General features: G+C 61.0%; 1 protein-coding gene across 1 annotated transcript; it reads left to right on the top strand.

Moving 5' to 3' along the window:
- The first annotated feature begins 1351 nt into the window (after positions 1-1351).
- On the top strand, positions 1352-8161 carry PAX1 (paired box 1). The gene is given in 8 exon segments (XM_056357568.1): positions 1352-1355; positions 3059-3342; positions 3344-3385; positions 3387-3514; positions 3516-3739; positions 4768-4910; positions 5184-5403; positions 7965-8161. Coding segments are annotated over 8 exon segments (1137 nt in total). The 3' UTR covers positions 8057-8161.
- Positions 8162-13046: the final 4885 nt, after the last annotated feature.

Below are 13046 nucleotides of genomic sequence, written 5' to 3'. Positions count from 1 at the left end.
TTTTCCCGACGACCAATTTCCAACGCTCAGGCGGCACCGTCTGCCCCGACCCCGCGCGAGGGTTTAATGCCACATTTCAAGTGGGGGGGAGGGGGCGGCTGGGTGGGCACCGCGTGAGGGTTTCTCCCCGTGCCCCCCCCACGGGTGCCATGCCCCCCGCCCCAGATGCCGTTTGTCTCTGCTGCCCGCCGCTGCTCGCGCTGCCGCGGGGGAGGCCGGAGCCCGGGGCGGAGGGGATGCCTGCCCACTGATGCCCGCCGCCGCCGCCCGCCGCGCCCCCCGCCACCCCCAGCCCAAAACCGGAGGAGAGGCGCGTTTTCGATGCGGCCGCAAAGATATGCTCGCGCCTGGTTGCAAGGCGGTTCTCCCCCCCCACCCCCCCCCGCAATTGCATGAGGGGAAACACTCACGATCGTCCCATCGACCTTTCGGGGAGGCGGGGGGAGTGTCGTCCACAGAGATCCCCCAAACACTCTCCCCATCCACGTTTTACCAGGCTGCTTTCAGGCGTTATTACTCGGGTAGGAAAGCGGGGATGTGGATGCCGGGTGGGCGGCAGCAGCTTTCCAGGGGAAGCCGGGCGGGGAAGGTGTCCGGCCCCCGGTCCGCAGCAGCCCCCCGCTGCCGAGCGAGGTCCCCCCGCCTCCGGACCGCACCGGTAGCCGGTAACCTCCCCCCCCACCCCCGAAGCACCGTTCCCCCTCCCGCCACGGAGCCCCTTGGCGATGTCCCCGCCCGTGGGTTCCGTTCCCGCGGCGGCCGTCGGAGCTAGAGGCGGGGCAGGTGCTGCCCTCGGGTGGGAACGCGTCCCGCGTGGAACGAGCGTGGGGAAGGCGCCGGGGAGGACCTTGCCGCCTCACGGGGGGGGGGGTGTGGGGGTGCGTGGGGACGCCCCACGGCGGACCCCAGCCCTAAAACGGGTGGTGGGCTGAGCGGGGGGGGCGTCCCGCGGGGGGCGCTGGTCCCGCGGGGGCGGACGGAGGGTGCCGGCCCCCCCGTGCCCCCCGCTCGGCGGGCGGGGAGCGGCGGCCGCGGCCATTTAGGAGCGGCGCGGGAGCCAATGGGCGGCCCGCGGCGGGGCCTGCACCGTGACGGCCGGGATTGACGTGCTTCCCACGTCAAATTGATCCGAGTAGCGGCGGGGGCTCCCCGCGAGTGGGGAACCGGCCCCGGCGCCGCCAGGACACCCCCGCGCCCCGCCGCCGGCTGCCGCCCCGCCGGCCCGCCCTCCGCCGCTCCCCGGGTGCTCTATGCCGGGCCGGCGGCGGCCGGGGCCGGGGCCGGGGCTGCGGTGCGGCAGGCAGGCGGTGCTCCCCCCCCGGGCGGCGCGGCGCTCCCCCGGCGCCGGGCGATGGGTAAGCGCGGGCGGCCGCGGGGAGGGCTCCGGGACGGTGTCCCTTCGCGGGGATGGATGGTGGGGTGGGGGGAACCCGGGAGCGGAGAGGATGAGGGCCCCGGGCCGGCCCCCCGCCCGCCGGCCCCAGCCCCGTAGCTGCGGCTCGGCCGAGGGGCCTGGCTGCAGCGGGGCTCTCCGGGTCGTCGTGGCGGCGGGCGGGGGTCCGGCACGACGTGCCCGGCTGGGAAGGCTCTCGGCTCCCCCTTCCTCGCCGCTGCCTTCCGCCCTCTCACACCGCTCGCTTCTTTCGGTTCTTTTGCCCGTTCTCGTTGTTTCTTTTTTCTGTCTTCCCCCCCCCTCCTTTTCTCCATCCCCTCCCTCCTTTTCTCTATCTTTTTTATTTCTTCTTTTGTTTTCCTGTCTTTATTTCTCCTTTTTCTCTATTTCTTTCTTCTTTGTTGTCTTTTCCTTTCTCCCTTCCTTTCTTTCTCCCTTCTGTCTCGTTCTCGGTTTTCTTTCCTCTTCTTATCTTTCCCTCCTTTTCCTTTCCCTTTCCCCCCCCTTTTCCCTTTTCCCCCCCCTTTCCCCTTTTTTTCCCCCTTTCCCCCTTTTTTCCCCCCTTTCCCCTTTTTTCCCCCCTTTTCCCTTTTTCCCCCTTTTCCCCCCTTTTCCCTTTTCCCCCTTTTCCCTTTCCCCCTTTTTCCCTTTCCCCCCTTTTTCCCTTTCCCCCCTTTTTTCCCTTTCCCCCCTTTTTCCCTTTTCCCCCTTTTTTCCCTTTCCCCCCCTTTTCCCTTTCCCCCCCCTTTTTCCCTTTCCCCCCCTTTTTCCCTTCCCCCCCTTTTTCCCTTTCCCCCCTTTTTCCCTTTTCCCCCCTTTTCCCTTTTCCCCCCCTTTTCCCTTTCCCCCCCTTTTCCCTTTTCCCCCCCTTTTCCCTTTTCCCCCCTTTTCCCTCATTCCCCCCCCCTTTTCCCTCATTCCCCCCCCCTTTTCCCCTCATTCCCCCCCTTTTCCCTCATTCCCTCCCCCTTTCCCTTATTCCCCCCCTTTCCCTTATTCCCCCCCTTTTCCCTTCCCCCCCTTTTCCCTTCCCCCCCTTTTCCCTTCCCCCCCCTTTTCCCTTTCCCCCCCCTTTTCCCTTTCCCCCCCCCTTTTTCCCTTCCCCCCCCCCTTTTTCCCTTCCCCCCCCCCTTTTTTCCCTTTCCCCCCCCCTTTTTCCCTTCCCCCCCCCTTTTCCCTTTTCCCCCCCCCTTTTCCCTTTTCCCCCCCCTTTTCCCTTTTCCCCCCCGCCTTTTCCCTTTCCCCCCCTTTTCCCTTTTCCCCCCCCTTTTCCCTTCCCCCCCCTTTTCCCTGTCCTTCTCCTTCCCGGCTCTTTTCCTCGTCCTTCCTTCCTTCTTTCCTTCCTTCCTTCCTTCCTTCCTTGCTTGCTTGCTTGCTTGCTTGCTTGCTTCCTTCCTTCCTTCCTTCCTTCCTTCTTTCCTTCCCCGCTCTTTTCCTCTTCTTTCCTCTACCTTTTCCTTTTCCTTTCCCTCCCCCACTCCTTTCCTCCCCCCCTTTTCCTTCCCCCCCCCCATCCCCGTCGCAGCCCCGTCCCCGTTCCCACTCTAGACGTGCGCCGGCGGGGCCCGGCCTTGCGCGGCGGCGCGCCCCGGTGCCGGTGCTGGTCCCCGTCTCGGTCCCCCTCCCCTCCCTCCGCGCCGGCGTCGCGGGCCGCCCGCCGGTGAGGGGGCCCGCCGGTAACGGGCCCGTCGGGGCCGGGGCCGCCCGCCGCAGAGCACACGTACGGGGAGGTGAACCAGCTGGGCGGCGTCTTCGTGAACGGGCGGCCGCTGCCCAACGCCATCCGGCTGCGCATCGTGGAGCTGGCGCAGCTCGGCATCCGGCCCTGCGACATCAGCCGCCAGCTCCGCGTCTCGCACGGCTGCGTCAGCAAGATCCTGGCCCGGTACAACGAGACCGGCTCCATCCTGCCCGGGGCCATCGGCGGCAGCAAGCCGCGGGTCACCACCCCCCAACGTGGTCAAGCACATCCGAGACTACAAGCAGGGCGACCCCCGGCATCTTCGCCTGGGAGATCCGCGACCGGCTGCTGGCCGACGGCGTCTGCGACAAGTACAACGTCCCCTCGGTCAGCTCCATCAGCAGGATCCTGCGGAATAAGATCGGCAGCCTCTCCCAGCCCCGGCCCCTACGACGGCGGCAAGCAGCCGCCGCCCCAGCCCGCCCTGCCCTACAACCACATCTACCAGTACCCCTACCCCAGCCCCATGGCCTCGCCGGCTGCCAAGATGGGGGGGCACCCCGGGGCGCCCGTGGGGGCGGCCCACGTCAGCCTGCCGCGCTCGTGGCCCTCGGCCCACTCCGTCACCAACATCCTGGGCATCCGCACCTTCGTGGAGCAGACGGGTGAGCGGGTCTTTCGCGACACCACCCCCCCCCCACCCCCCACCCCCCCCGTTTCTTTCTGGGGGTTTTGTTGGCTTTTTTTGATCGCCGCACGCCGCTCCGGCAGGACGGGGCGGCAGGGCCAGATGCGTCGAGGCTCAGACATCTTGAACTTTTTATGAAAAATGTGGAAAATATTTTCGTAGGGATAATAGATTGCCGACCGCAAATTCGGAGCCCTGAATTTCCCTTTGCGAAGGGGAAAAAAGTAATAGTATATAGAAATACGGAAAGGAGGTAAAAAGGGGGAGAAAACAAACCAGGGGAGAGAAAAAGAGGGAGAAAGAAGGCGGAAAGCCCCCTCGGAAAACAGGCCCGGCGCTGCCCGGGATTCCGCCGAGAAATTGCCCCGGTTTTCCTAAAAGCCGGGAGGAGGATGGGGGAGCGGCGGGGCCGGCGCGGCCGGCGCTGGGCAGCCGCGGGAGGGAGGGGAACGCCAGCAGCCCCGAGCGCCGGCCCGGGGCGGGGGGGGCGGACACGGGACGTGGCCGGGTGTGTGTGTGGGGGTGCGAGTCCTTTTATCCTTGCAAAAGCCCGAGTAAATCAACCGCATGCGTTTCCCTCCGTGAAATCGTTATCTTTAAAATTCCGATGTCACTTTTATAAATCACAATCGTCAGAAAAGAAATTGGGCCTCCTAAATTATTGGGAGCATGGAAGTGATGGGGAGGCGCGGAGAACTGGGCGGAGGGACGGGATCTGGGGGTACGGCAGCCTCTCCCCCCGGGGTGGTACCAAAGCAGGTACCGATCTCGGCCGTCGGGACCGAGCCTTCCCCGGGCCACCCCGGCCCTGCTGGCGGGGGAGCGGGCTGTGCCCGCGGGATGCTGGGGGGACTGGGAGGCCAGGCGGGGCTGTGTGCCCCCCATCGGCTTCATACCAACGGGCACTTAAGCACCCGGGTCTTCCCCCCGTTTCGCCCCAACCGCTGCTCCGGAGGGACGAACGCCGGGGGAGGGGTGCGACGGCTAACGCGCTGTCCTCCCCAGGGGCTCTGGCTGGCACGGAGGGGTCTGCCTACCCCCCCAAAATGGAAGACTGGCCCAGCGTGAACAGGACGGCCTTCCCCCCGGCCCAGGCAGTCAACGGCATCGACAAGGCTGCCGTGGAAGGAGACATCAAGTACCCGCAGGTAACGGCTATGGGGGGCAGAAGGGGGCAAGGCGGGGTGGGAGCAGGAAGGGGCAAGGTGGGGGGGCGATTTCCCGTCATTCCCACTCCCCCTCCGCCCGAGCTCAGCACCGCCGCGGCCCGCCGGCCACCCCCTCCCCGAGGGGGCACCCCCGACAGCCAGCCCCGGGCGGGTTGTTCCGAGCCCCCGCTGTAATTCCGCGGTGCGCCCCCCCCCCCCCCCCCCCCCCCCCGCCCTCGTGTACCCTACCTCTCTCTTTGTGCCTGTCCCCAGCCCGCCCCGGGGCTCTCCTCGGTGGGCGGCTTCCTCCCAGCCTGCGCCTACCCCCCCTCCAACCAGCACGGCGTCTACGGGGGGCCGGCCGGCGGCTACATCCCCCCAGGCCACCCCTGGCAGCCGCAGGGGACCCCCTTGGCCCACCACGGGCCCGGCGTGGCGGTGCACGGCGGCGACCTGGCCACGGCGATGGCGTTCAAGCAGCCCGGGAGGGAAGGTGAGCGGGGGGGGACGGGGACAACGGGGGGCACCCCCCGGCGCGGCGCAGGTGCGGGAGGGGAACGGGGCGAGGGGGGGGTGAGGGACGCGGGGCGGCCCCCCCGACCTGCGAGCAGGGGTCACCTCGCGGAATATTTTAAATATCCGTAATGTTCCCCCCGCCTCCGCCGTGAGGGCTGTCGGGCGGTTCAGCTGGGCTGGCGGCCGCGGCCCCCGCGTTTGCCTTGGAGCTGCGCACGCCTTGGGCGGCCCCGCTCCTCTCCGTGCCCCTCCGGCGGCCTGGGAGCCCCCCGGCGCCCCCCGGCGCAGCATTCGATGTGTCCCCGGCAGCCCCTTCCCGTCCGGGCTCCGGCCGCGCAGCGCCGGTGTGGACGGGGGTCCCCCGCTTCCTCTCCGTGCCCACTGGTGCGCGCTGGGCAGCGCCGGGGGGTGGGATTCGGGCGCATCCTGTGCTTGTCACCCCCGGCCGGGGGTCGTCGTCCCGGCGGGGTCGGGCAGGACCCGCTGCTCCCCCCGGACCCCCGCCTGGTTGCAGCCGGTGCAATGCGGCACCGGGCAACCCCGCCGCAGCCTGGCCCGGGCTCTACCGGCGCAGCCGCCCCGCCTCGGGCGGTGCGTGGGGGGGTGTCCCCCGAGGCTCCCCTGGATGGGGGTCCGACCCGGAGGCAGATAGCAGGGGACGTTCTCTCACCTCCTGCTAATTATTTCGCTTCATTGACGGAAGCTTTATTTCCTCCATTGGCGGTTTCGTTTTAAAAATCCCAGCCCCTCTGTTCTGCGTATGAAATCCCTCATTGACGGAAGCTTTATTTCCTCCATTGGCGGTTTCGTTTTAAAAATCCCAGCCCCTCTGTTCTGCGTATGAAATCCCTGTTGGTGTCTTTCTCCTTTTTCGTGGTATTAACCTTTCTATTCTTTTTCACATTTGCAATTCATTTCCCACTTACTATTCCACTTGTTTATTGCTGGTTTTCTGTGTTTTTAATTTGTTGTTGGTAGTGTGTGTTTGGGTTTTTTGGTTTGGGTTTTTGTTTTGTTGGCTTTTTTTTTCTTTTTTATATATATATATATATATATATACACAACCCTTTACCACTTCTAACTACAGCTAACTGCTGCATGTTATACCATCAGCTCTCAGCTAACAGGGACGAGTTATCAATGGTGAAAATAGATAATTGTAAATCAGTTATTTGGGGAAAAAATAGAGAAACAAATTGCGAGAAAGTGAGGGAGAGGATGACAAGGAAAGAGAGAAAAGGAAAGTGAGAAAGAAAGAAAGAAGGAAGGAAAGAAATGAATGAAGGAGGAGGAGAGATTACCTGCGTGCATTTAGTCTATTTTTTGAGGTATTTTAAGTGACTTGGAGGCTGAGTTTTCTGACTTGCTAATTTTCAAGCTGCCTCTGCCGAAAGGCCCACAGACTTTCTTTAAACATTTGTGTTTTTTGGTTTTGTGTTTTGTTGCAGTCTTTTTGTTGCTCTTTTTTTTTTTTTCTTTTTTCTTCCCCTTTAAAAGCTTTTTTTCTTTTTAATTTTTTTCGGATTGGTTTTCTGGTTGTGCTCCGTATCTGGGGCAAACCAAATCCCGGATTATTAGGCACAGCGTGGCCCCTGGCCCCGAGCGGGGATGGTGGACGAAGGGCTGCGTGGGTGCAGGGAGCGTGGGTAGCCCTGCTCCGCTCCGGGGGTGGCTGGCCAGGCTCCCACTTTCCACACCTGCTCCCGCACCGGGAGGGCAGAGGGGGAGACGGGCAGTGCGAGAGGAAGGGGGCAGAGAGAGAGAAGACAAGAAAGAAGGAGAGAAGGAAAGAAAGAAAGAGAGAAAGAAAGAAAGAGAGAAAGAGAGAAAGAAAGAGAAGCTAAAGGTAAACTCAGCCAGGCGATTTCCCCCTCTGGTTCAGACCTTTTCTGATTCCACAGCCGTTATTTCCCCAGAAAAACCTCCCTGCTTGCTCGGTGCCCTCAGCAGCCCTGGGATATTTTGCGTCCCCTCCCCGAGGGCTGGTGAGGAGGGACAGATGGCACCTTGGGCCCTGCACCGCGATGCCTCCCGGGGCTGTGCTGTGCCTGGGGTGAGCTGGGGCTGGGGGGAAGCCCAGGAGGAGCTGAGCCGCAGCAGGCATGGTGTGCAGATCCTTCTCCTGGTGGCACAGTCCCCTCCCAGGGCACCCTGGCCACAGACTTTAAGAAAGTGCATCGGATGTGTTCTCTGTGTGGCTAGGATGGGTCTGGGTCACCTCCCCCAGCAGATCCGGACCCCCAGTGATGGCAGAGGGCGTCTGTCACCATCTGTAGTGCTTGGAGGATGCATCCATCCCCCCTTTCCTCTCCAACTCCCTTGGAGAGGTCTGATACATGGAGCCTGGCAGCCCCTTTTGGAAGGGGTGGCTTTCCTGGGGGCAGGCAGGTGGGGGGCCCAGAGCTGCTCCTGGGGGGCTGTCGGAGGGGGTCCATGTGCATGTAAGCATAGGACATGCCCAGCTGCAGCGATGTGCTCGGAGTCCATCAAGCCATGCTGCTGTCGTTTTTATTTTTTCCCCTTCTACCCTTCTTGCAGTCGTGGACAGAAAACCTGCCAGCCCTGTGGGGAAATCTCCAGACCCTCTAAATACCATCCATGGACTCTCTATCCCAGCCTCCTCTTCCTAGAGCTGTGGAGCAGCAGTCTAGAGACAGCAACGCTTGGAATAAGCACCGGCAAACTGTACCTGAAGCCTGAAGTGCCACCAAACTGTACCCAAAGTGCCACCACCTCTGCCAGTTGCCTGTGGGGATGAGGAGACAGCCTGGGCAGTGAGAGGTGGCATCTTCCCACGGCAAATCCCGTGCAGGGGAGCACGGCCAGGACGGGACATTCACTCGTGCTGCCCAGAGGGATGCTTTACCTCCATCGGATCAGAAAGGGATGACAGAAGAGACTCAGTTTTTCTTCTTTATTTTGTCTTTTTTTTCCCCCTCCCACTGTTTTCAGTTTTTCTTTCTCTTTCCCGTGTCCCTGGAGACTGTTGGATGCAGGGCAGTGAATGCCTCCATCCCCAGACATTGCTCAGAGCATCCCCGGCTCTGTCCCAGCCCAAGGGAGCACGTTTCCTCCAGGGAGCAGCTCCGGCTATGCGATGGAGCCCTCTCCGTCCCAGCCTTCCGGTGCCTCTGCCCCGGAGTAGAAATGGACAAACGTGCCACATTTTATGATATATTTTTATAATAACAAACCTTAATAAAAAATGACTACCGTGGGCACATGCCACTGACCTCCTTCGCCTGGGGTCTGGCTGAGCACCATCACTTCTCCCGGTGCCCCCCAGCCTCAGACAGCATCTGCAGGTTGCCAGTGAGTGGCAGAGACCCGGCGGGATCTCCGAGCCCTTGGCTGGGAGGAATCGCTCCATGTCGGCTCTGGATTCACGCACCCGCCCAGCCGAGGGCCCTGCGTTGCTGTGAGTGTATTGCAGCCCTGCTCCCCGTGCCTAACTGCACGTGCAGGTTTGGGGTTCTGCACTGGCGGAGCGGTGGCCCTGCTGGGTGGATGACTCCTGATGCTGTGGGGCTAGAGGCCAGCTCTGGGCACAAGCAGGGAGATGGGTGGCTGTCCCCCAGCCCTGGGGCTGGTACCCACCTGCCTTACCTGGCCACAGGTGAGCGGGGGGACTGGCAGCAGGGCTGCCCCTCATAGCCCACCCACCAGGGTTCATTATCCCCCTCCTGTCCAGCCAGCTGGGGCACATTGAGGATGGGCTCCACTGGGCTTTTGCATTCCCTGGCTCACCAGCCACTGCCATTGGCTTCGGTCCCTTCATTGTCTGGAGCAGGGGAAGGTCCTACAGCAGGGCAGGGAGAAAATATCCTGGCAGGAGAATACACGCCTGGCTTTTTGCAGAGTGTGTCTTTGTGGGAGGGAGGGAAGGAGCGAGGTGGATGCCACCTTTGACATCCCACCTCAAGGAAATGATTTTACCTTCAACCTCAGGGTGGCAAAATTCAGTTTTGCCTCTGCTGCTTCAAGCCACCAGCTGGAGCTGGTCTTTGCAACTGTCTACAGAGCACAGTAGGGAAAGGAGAGAATTTTAAGTAGGCAGGAGTACTGCTGCCCCAGAGCAAGATCTGCCACTAAACTGTCACTGGCTACCTTTTAAAGGATGTGAGGATGGACAGGTCACCTGAGAGGGATGACTAACAGCTGTGGCTAGTCCCCTGCCAGGTTTATCCATTTAAAGCTACAATCAAGTATACGGCAGAGGAGCTTTGCAAAAGGTGACTGACAGCAACACCCTTAAAGCTAGAACACAGCATGGATGGCCTTTCTGTCTACCCTGGGGCTGCAGCAGCTGGGGAAATACAACCCCTCCCAGGAAAGAGGGGAACGTAGGCACAGCCCAAGCCCTGCCTCTCTTGTGACTCTGCTGAGCTGGGAGGTGAGAGGAGCCCTTCACATCCTCAACGCAGAAACCTCACTGCTCGAAAGCCTGAAGAAACTAGTCTATCCTTTGTATAGGACTGCCAAAAAGCCCTCCTGCTGGGGAGCTGGGAGATGCTGGTTATTGGTGCTGAGGTCCTGCGCTGCAGAGGGGGCTGGGTAAGTGGCAATGCCCACCACTGTGGTGGCAGCCCATCGTAAAAAGGCAGAAATAGCCTGAAAATGCTGTGCTGTGTCCCGTAGCCAGCTGTCTGGTGCTGCCAGCCACATCTAGCTCTGCACCACCTTCTAGTTCCTAAAGCCCAGGCCCTTGGGATGCTTCAAGGCTGGAGGCACCCTAATTCCGCGCCCCCCCCCCCCCTCCTGCCCCCCAGCACCCTGTGCTCACACCAGTACTTGCTGTCAGCTGGGCTCACAGCACCCTGCTGTGTGGGCAGCCAGCAGTGGCTCCTCATCTCCCCCATCCCATGCAGCATGGGGCAGTGCTCCTGCCCTGTGGAGACGGGACCAGGGGCTCTGATGGATGTCTGGGATGAGTGAGACAACAGTGCTAGGGCTGGACAGAGACATAGCGCAGAGCCTGATCCTTTTAATCAGTGTCCTGCTGGGGTGGTGTGCGAGTGCCTGAGTCATTCCCTTCCAAGACTGTTGCAAACCTGCCAAAACCCCAAACAACAACTCGATGTTTAGCATCTGCCACAGCCCCAAGGCAAAGACATCCCTTCGCGGGGTGCAGGCAGCTGGAGGAGCGCTGCATGTGGGCAAGGCGCCGTGTCCCGAGCCCAGGGACCTGGCCGCAGCTGAGACCATTTGGGCTCTGGTCATGGGGTGATGCATCATGTGGTGGGGTGCATAGTGTGGTGGGGTGCACTGTGTGATGGGACACATCATGTGATGGGATGCGCTGTGTGATGGGATGCATTGTGTGATGGGAGGCATCGTGTGCCTGGTCCTCCAGAGGCTTTTGTGGGAAGCTTGTGCCAGTGGTGCTGCTGGGACATCCTGGGACACCCCCCCCCCCCCCGCCACAGCAGAGGCTGGGTTCGGTGGGGCCATGAGCCCCTTCATCCCCGCAGCCAGACAGCTGGGGCTGTGCAGCTGTGATCCCCACACAGCCAGCTGGGAGCCAGCTCTGCAGTCCTGCAGCCCCATCCCTGCCTGCGATGTCAGCACACCTCGGGTGGAATTTGCCACCAGAGGGAGACCCTATTGTTCCACAAAGACATAACAGCAGCCCGCTGCAGCCCGCCTTTCCCAGCTGGGAACAGACAGGTCCGAAGAGCATATTCCCAGCCGCAGCAGAAACCTGCTCTTCTGCAGGTTATTTAGGGCTGAGGTGTCCCTAAGAGCTGCCGGGCCAGCCCATGGGATGCTGCTCAAAGGCAGGCAGGCGCGAGAAGGGTGAACCACACTGAGTAACAGTAGAGTGGCTTTTGTGCAGTCAAGCTTCTGGTTTCTGCTCTTTTCTGGACTGTTTGACTGTCGGCAGCCTTTATTAAAAATGCAATTTTAACAATTACGATTGGAGAAGGGACTTTCTTATTTAAAAAGAAAACTTTTCTGAGGGTTGTTTCAGCCACTGGGTTTAACTTGGGTCTTTGAAAGCTGGTAGCTGCCTGCCTTTCCCCCCATGCTTTGCTGTGAGAGAGGAGCTTTCACAAGGAAGCTATGGGTCAGTGCCCCGTCCTGACTGATGCTACCACAGAGCCATTGCTGGATGGGCTCTGTTTGGAAGCAGCTGCCTGTGTGCATGCACAGACACATGTGCCGGCAGCTGCTCACCTGGAAGCCTGTGCCCCTGTTTTCCTGCTCGGCAGCATTGCTGGTGCAAGCAGAGACACTGAAGAGCAAAATCCAGCAGCCTGTCCCGAGCAGATCTGCTGTCGCCTGTTGAGGCAGGCTGAGGCCACCACGTCTTGGTGTCCCCAGCGAGGAGGGTTAAGCAGAAACTTTGCTGGATGGGCAAATGTTCTTGGTACCTGTGTCCCACTGGGAGCAAGCCCCACACTCCCTCCTCGTGCTGCCGCAGGAATGGGAGCCTTGGGCACAGGCTGCTCTTGTTGGCTGTATAAACAGCGGCACCCAGCTCAGCCCAGCCGAGGCGGGACCACTGGACTTGGTCTAAGCTGAGGTCTCTGAGTGACCGATGCATTTATGAGAGCAAAAATAGGGGTCCTGGTGCTGGTCGCAGGGCTTTAGGGCCAATGGTCAGGCAGCAAGAGGAGCTACTAAGACATTACCAGGCACTCCCAGTTAGAAATTTAGATGTTTCCAGTTGGAAATGGGCATGGCTCTCTCCATGTGGAAGTCCAGGATGTTTGAAGTTCAGACCTTGGTCTGTACACCCGAACTGAGGAGGGGAAAGCCATCCCTGCCCAGTGCTCAGGCTTTCCTTCTGGTGTGCAGAGGGAAATCCGGCTGATCCAAATGCAAAGGGGAACTTAGAAAGGCTGGGGCGAGGGACAGGGAATTTACAGGGCAGCTGAGGGTCAGAGGGACTGGAAGCTGCTGGGAGGTGGATAATTCACACCTTGACGCCTCCCCAAGGCTAACACAGAATTTTCTTGCCTCTTGCAAGGACTAAGATCTGCTGAAGGTGAGAGGCTGGTGTGTTGCCTTGCTGGCTCCATAAAACCAGAAGGGAATATGACAGCGATTTTGAATGGCAAAGGCGGGCTGTGGCCACTTGCCCGCAGCAGCTCTGCCTGGACACCAGCCTCTGCGCACACGCAGGTCAGTTCTCCAGTGAAAGAGCAACCTCCCAAGTGCCTAATGCATGGTAGACGTGCTGGACTGGTTGCATACAGACCATACACACAGCTTGCCACTGGCTAGCTGCTGCCTGGCTCCCCGAGCCAGCAAAGAAGGGCCATCGCTCAAACTAGGGCAAACTAGCAGAGTCTGGCCATGAGACGGCCGACAGCAAGGCATCGTTCTGCCTTTTGAGAGAGCCCTGCCTTGAGGCCAGCGGCCACCTGGAGAATTCCCAGGGTGACTGGGTGAGCTCAGCATCTGCCCCTCGCACCCCAGCTAATTCATTCCCTAATCACAGGAAAATGCTGGGACCAAAGACCCCAAACAAATTCCTGAAGTAAGGCCAGTCTCTTAAGCAGGGTGACATGAAGTGCTGCTCTGCCTCTCCGCCACCCGGACCCACAGCAAATGCCTCTCTGCGCAGGCAGGCTGATGTAATCCAGAGAAAACTGGACTTGATCAGAGCAGAAC

This window comes from Falco biarmicus, chromosome 12 (genome assembly GCF_023638135.1).
Source record: "Falco biarmicus isolate bFalBia1 chromosome 12, bFalBia1.pri, whole genome shotgun sequence".
Classification (NCBI taxonomy): Eukaryota; Metazoa; Chordata; class Aves; order Falconiformes; family Falconidae; genus Falco; species Falco biarmicus.
The sequence above is the reverse complement of the archived record's forward strand: the minus strand, read 5'-3'. Positions and strand labels throughout refer to the sequence as shown.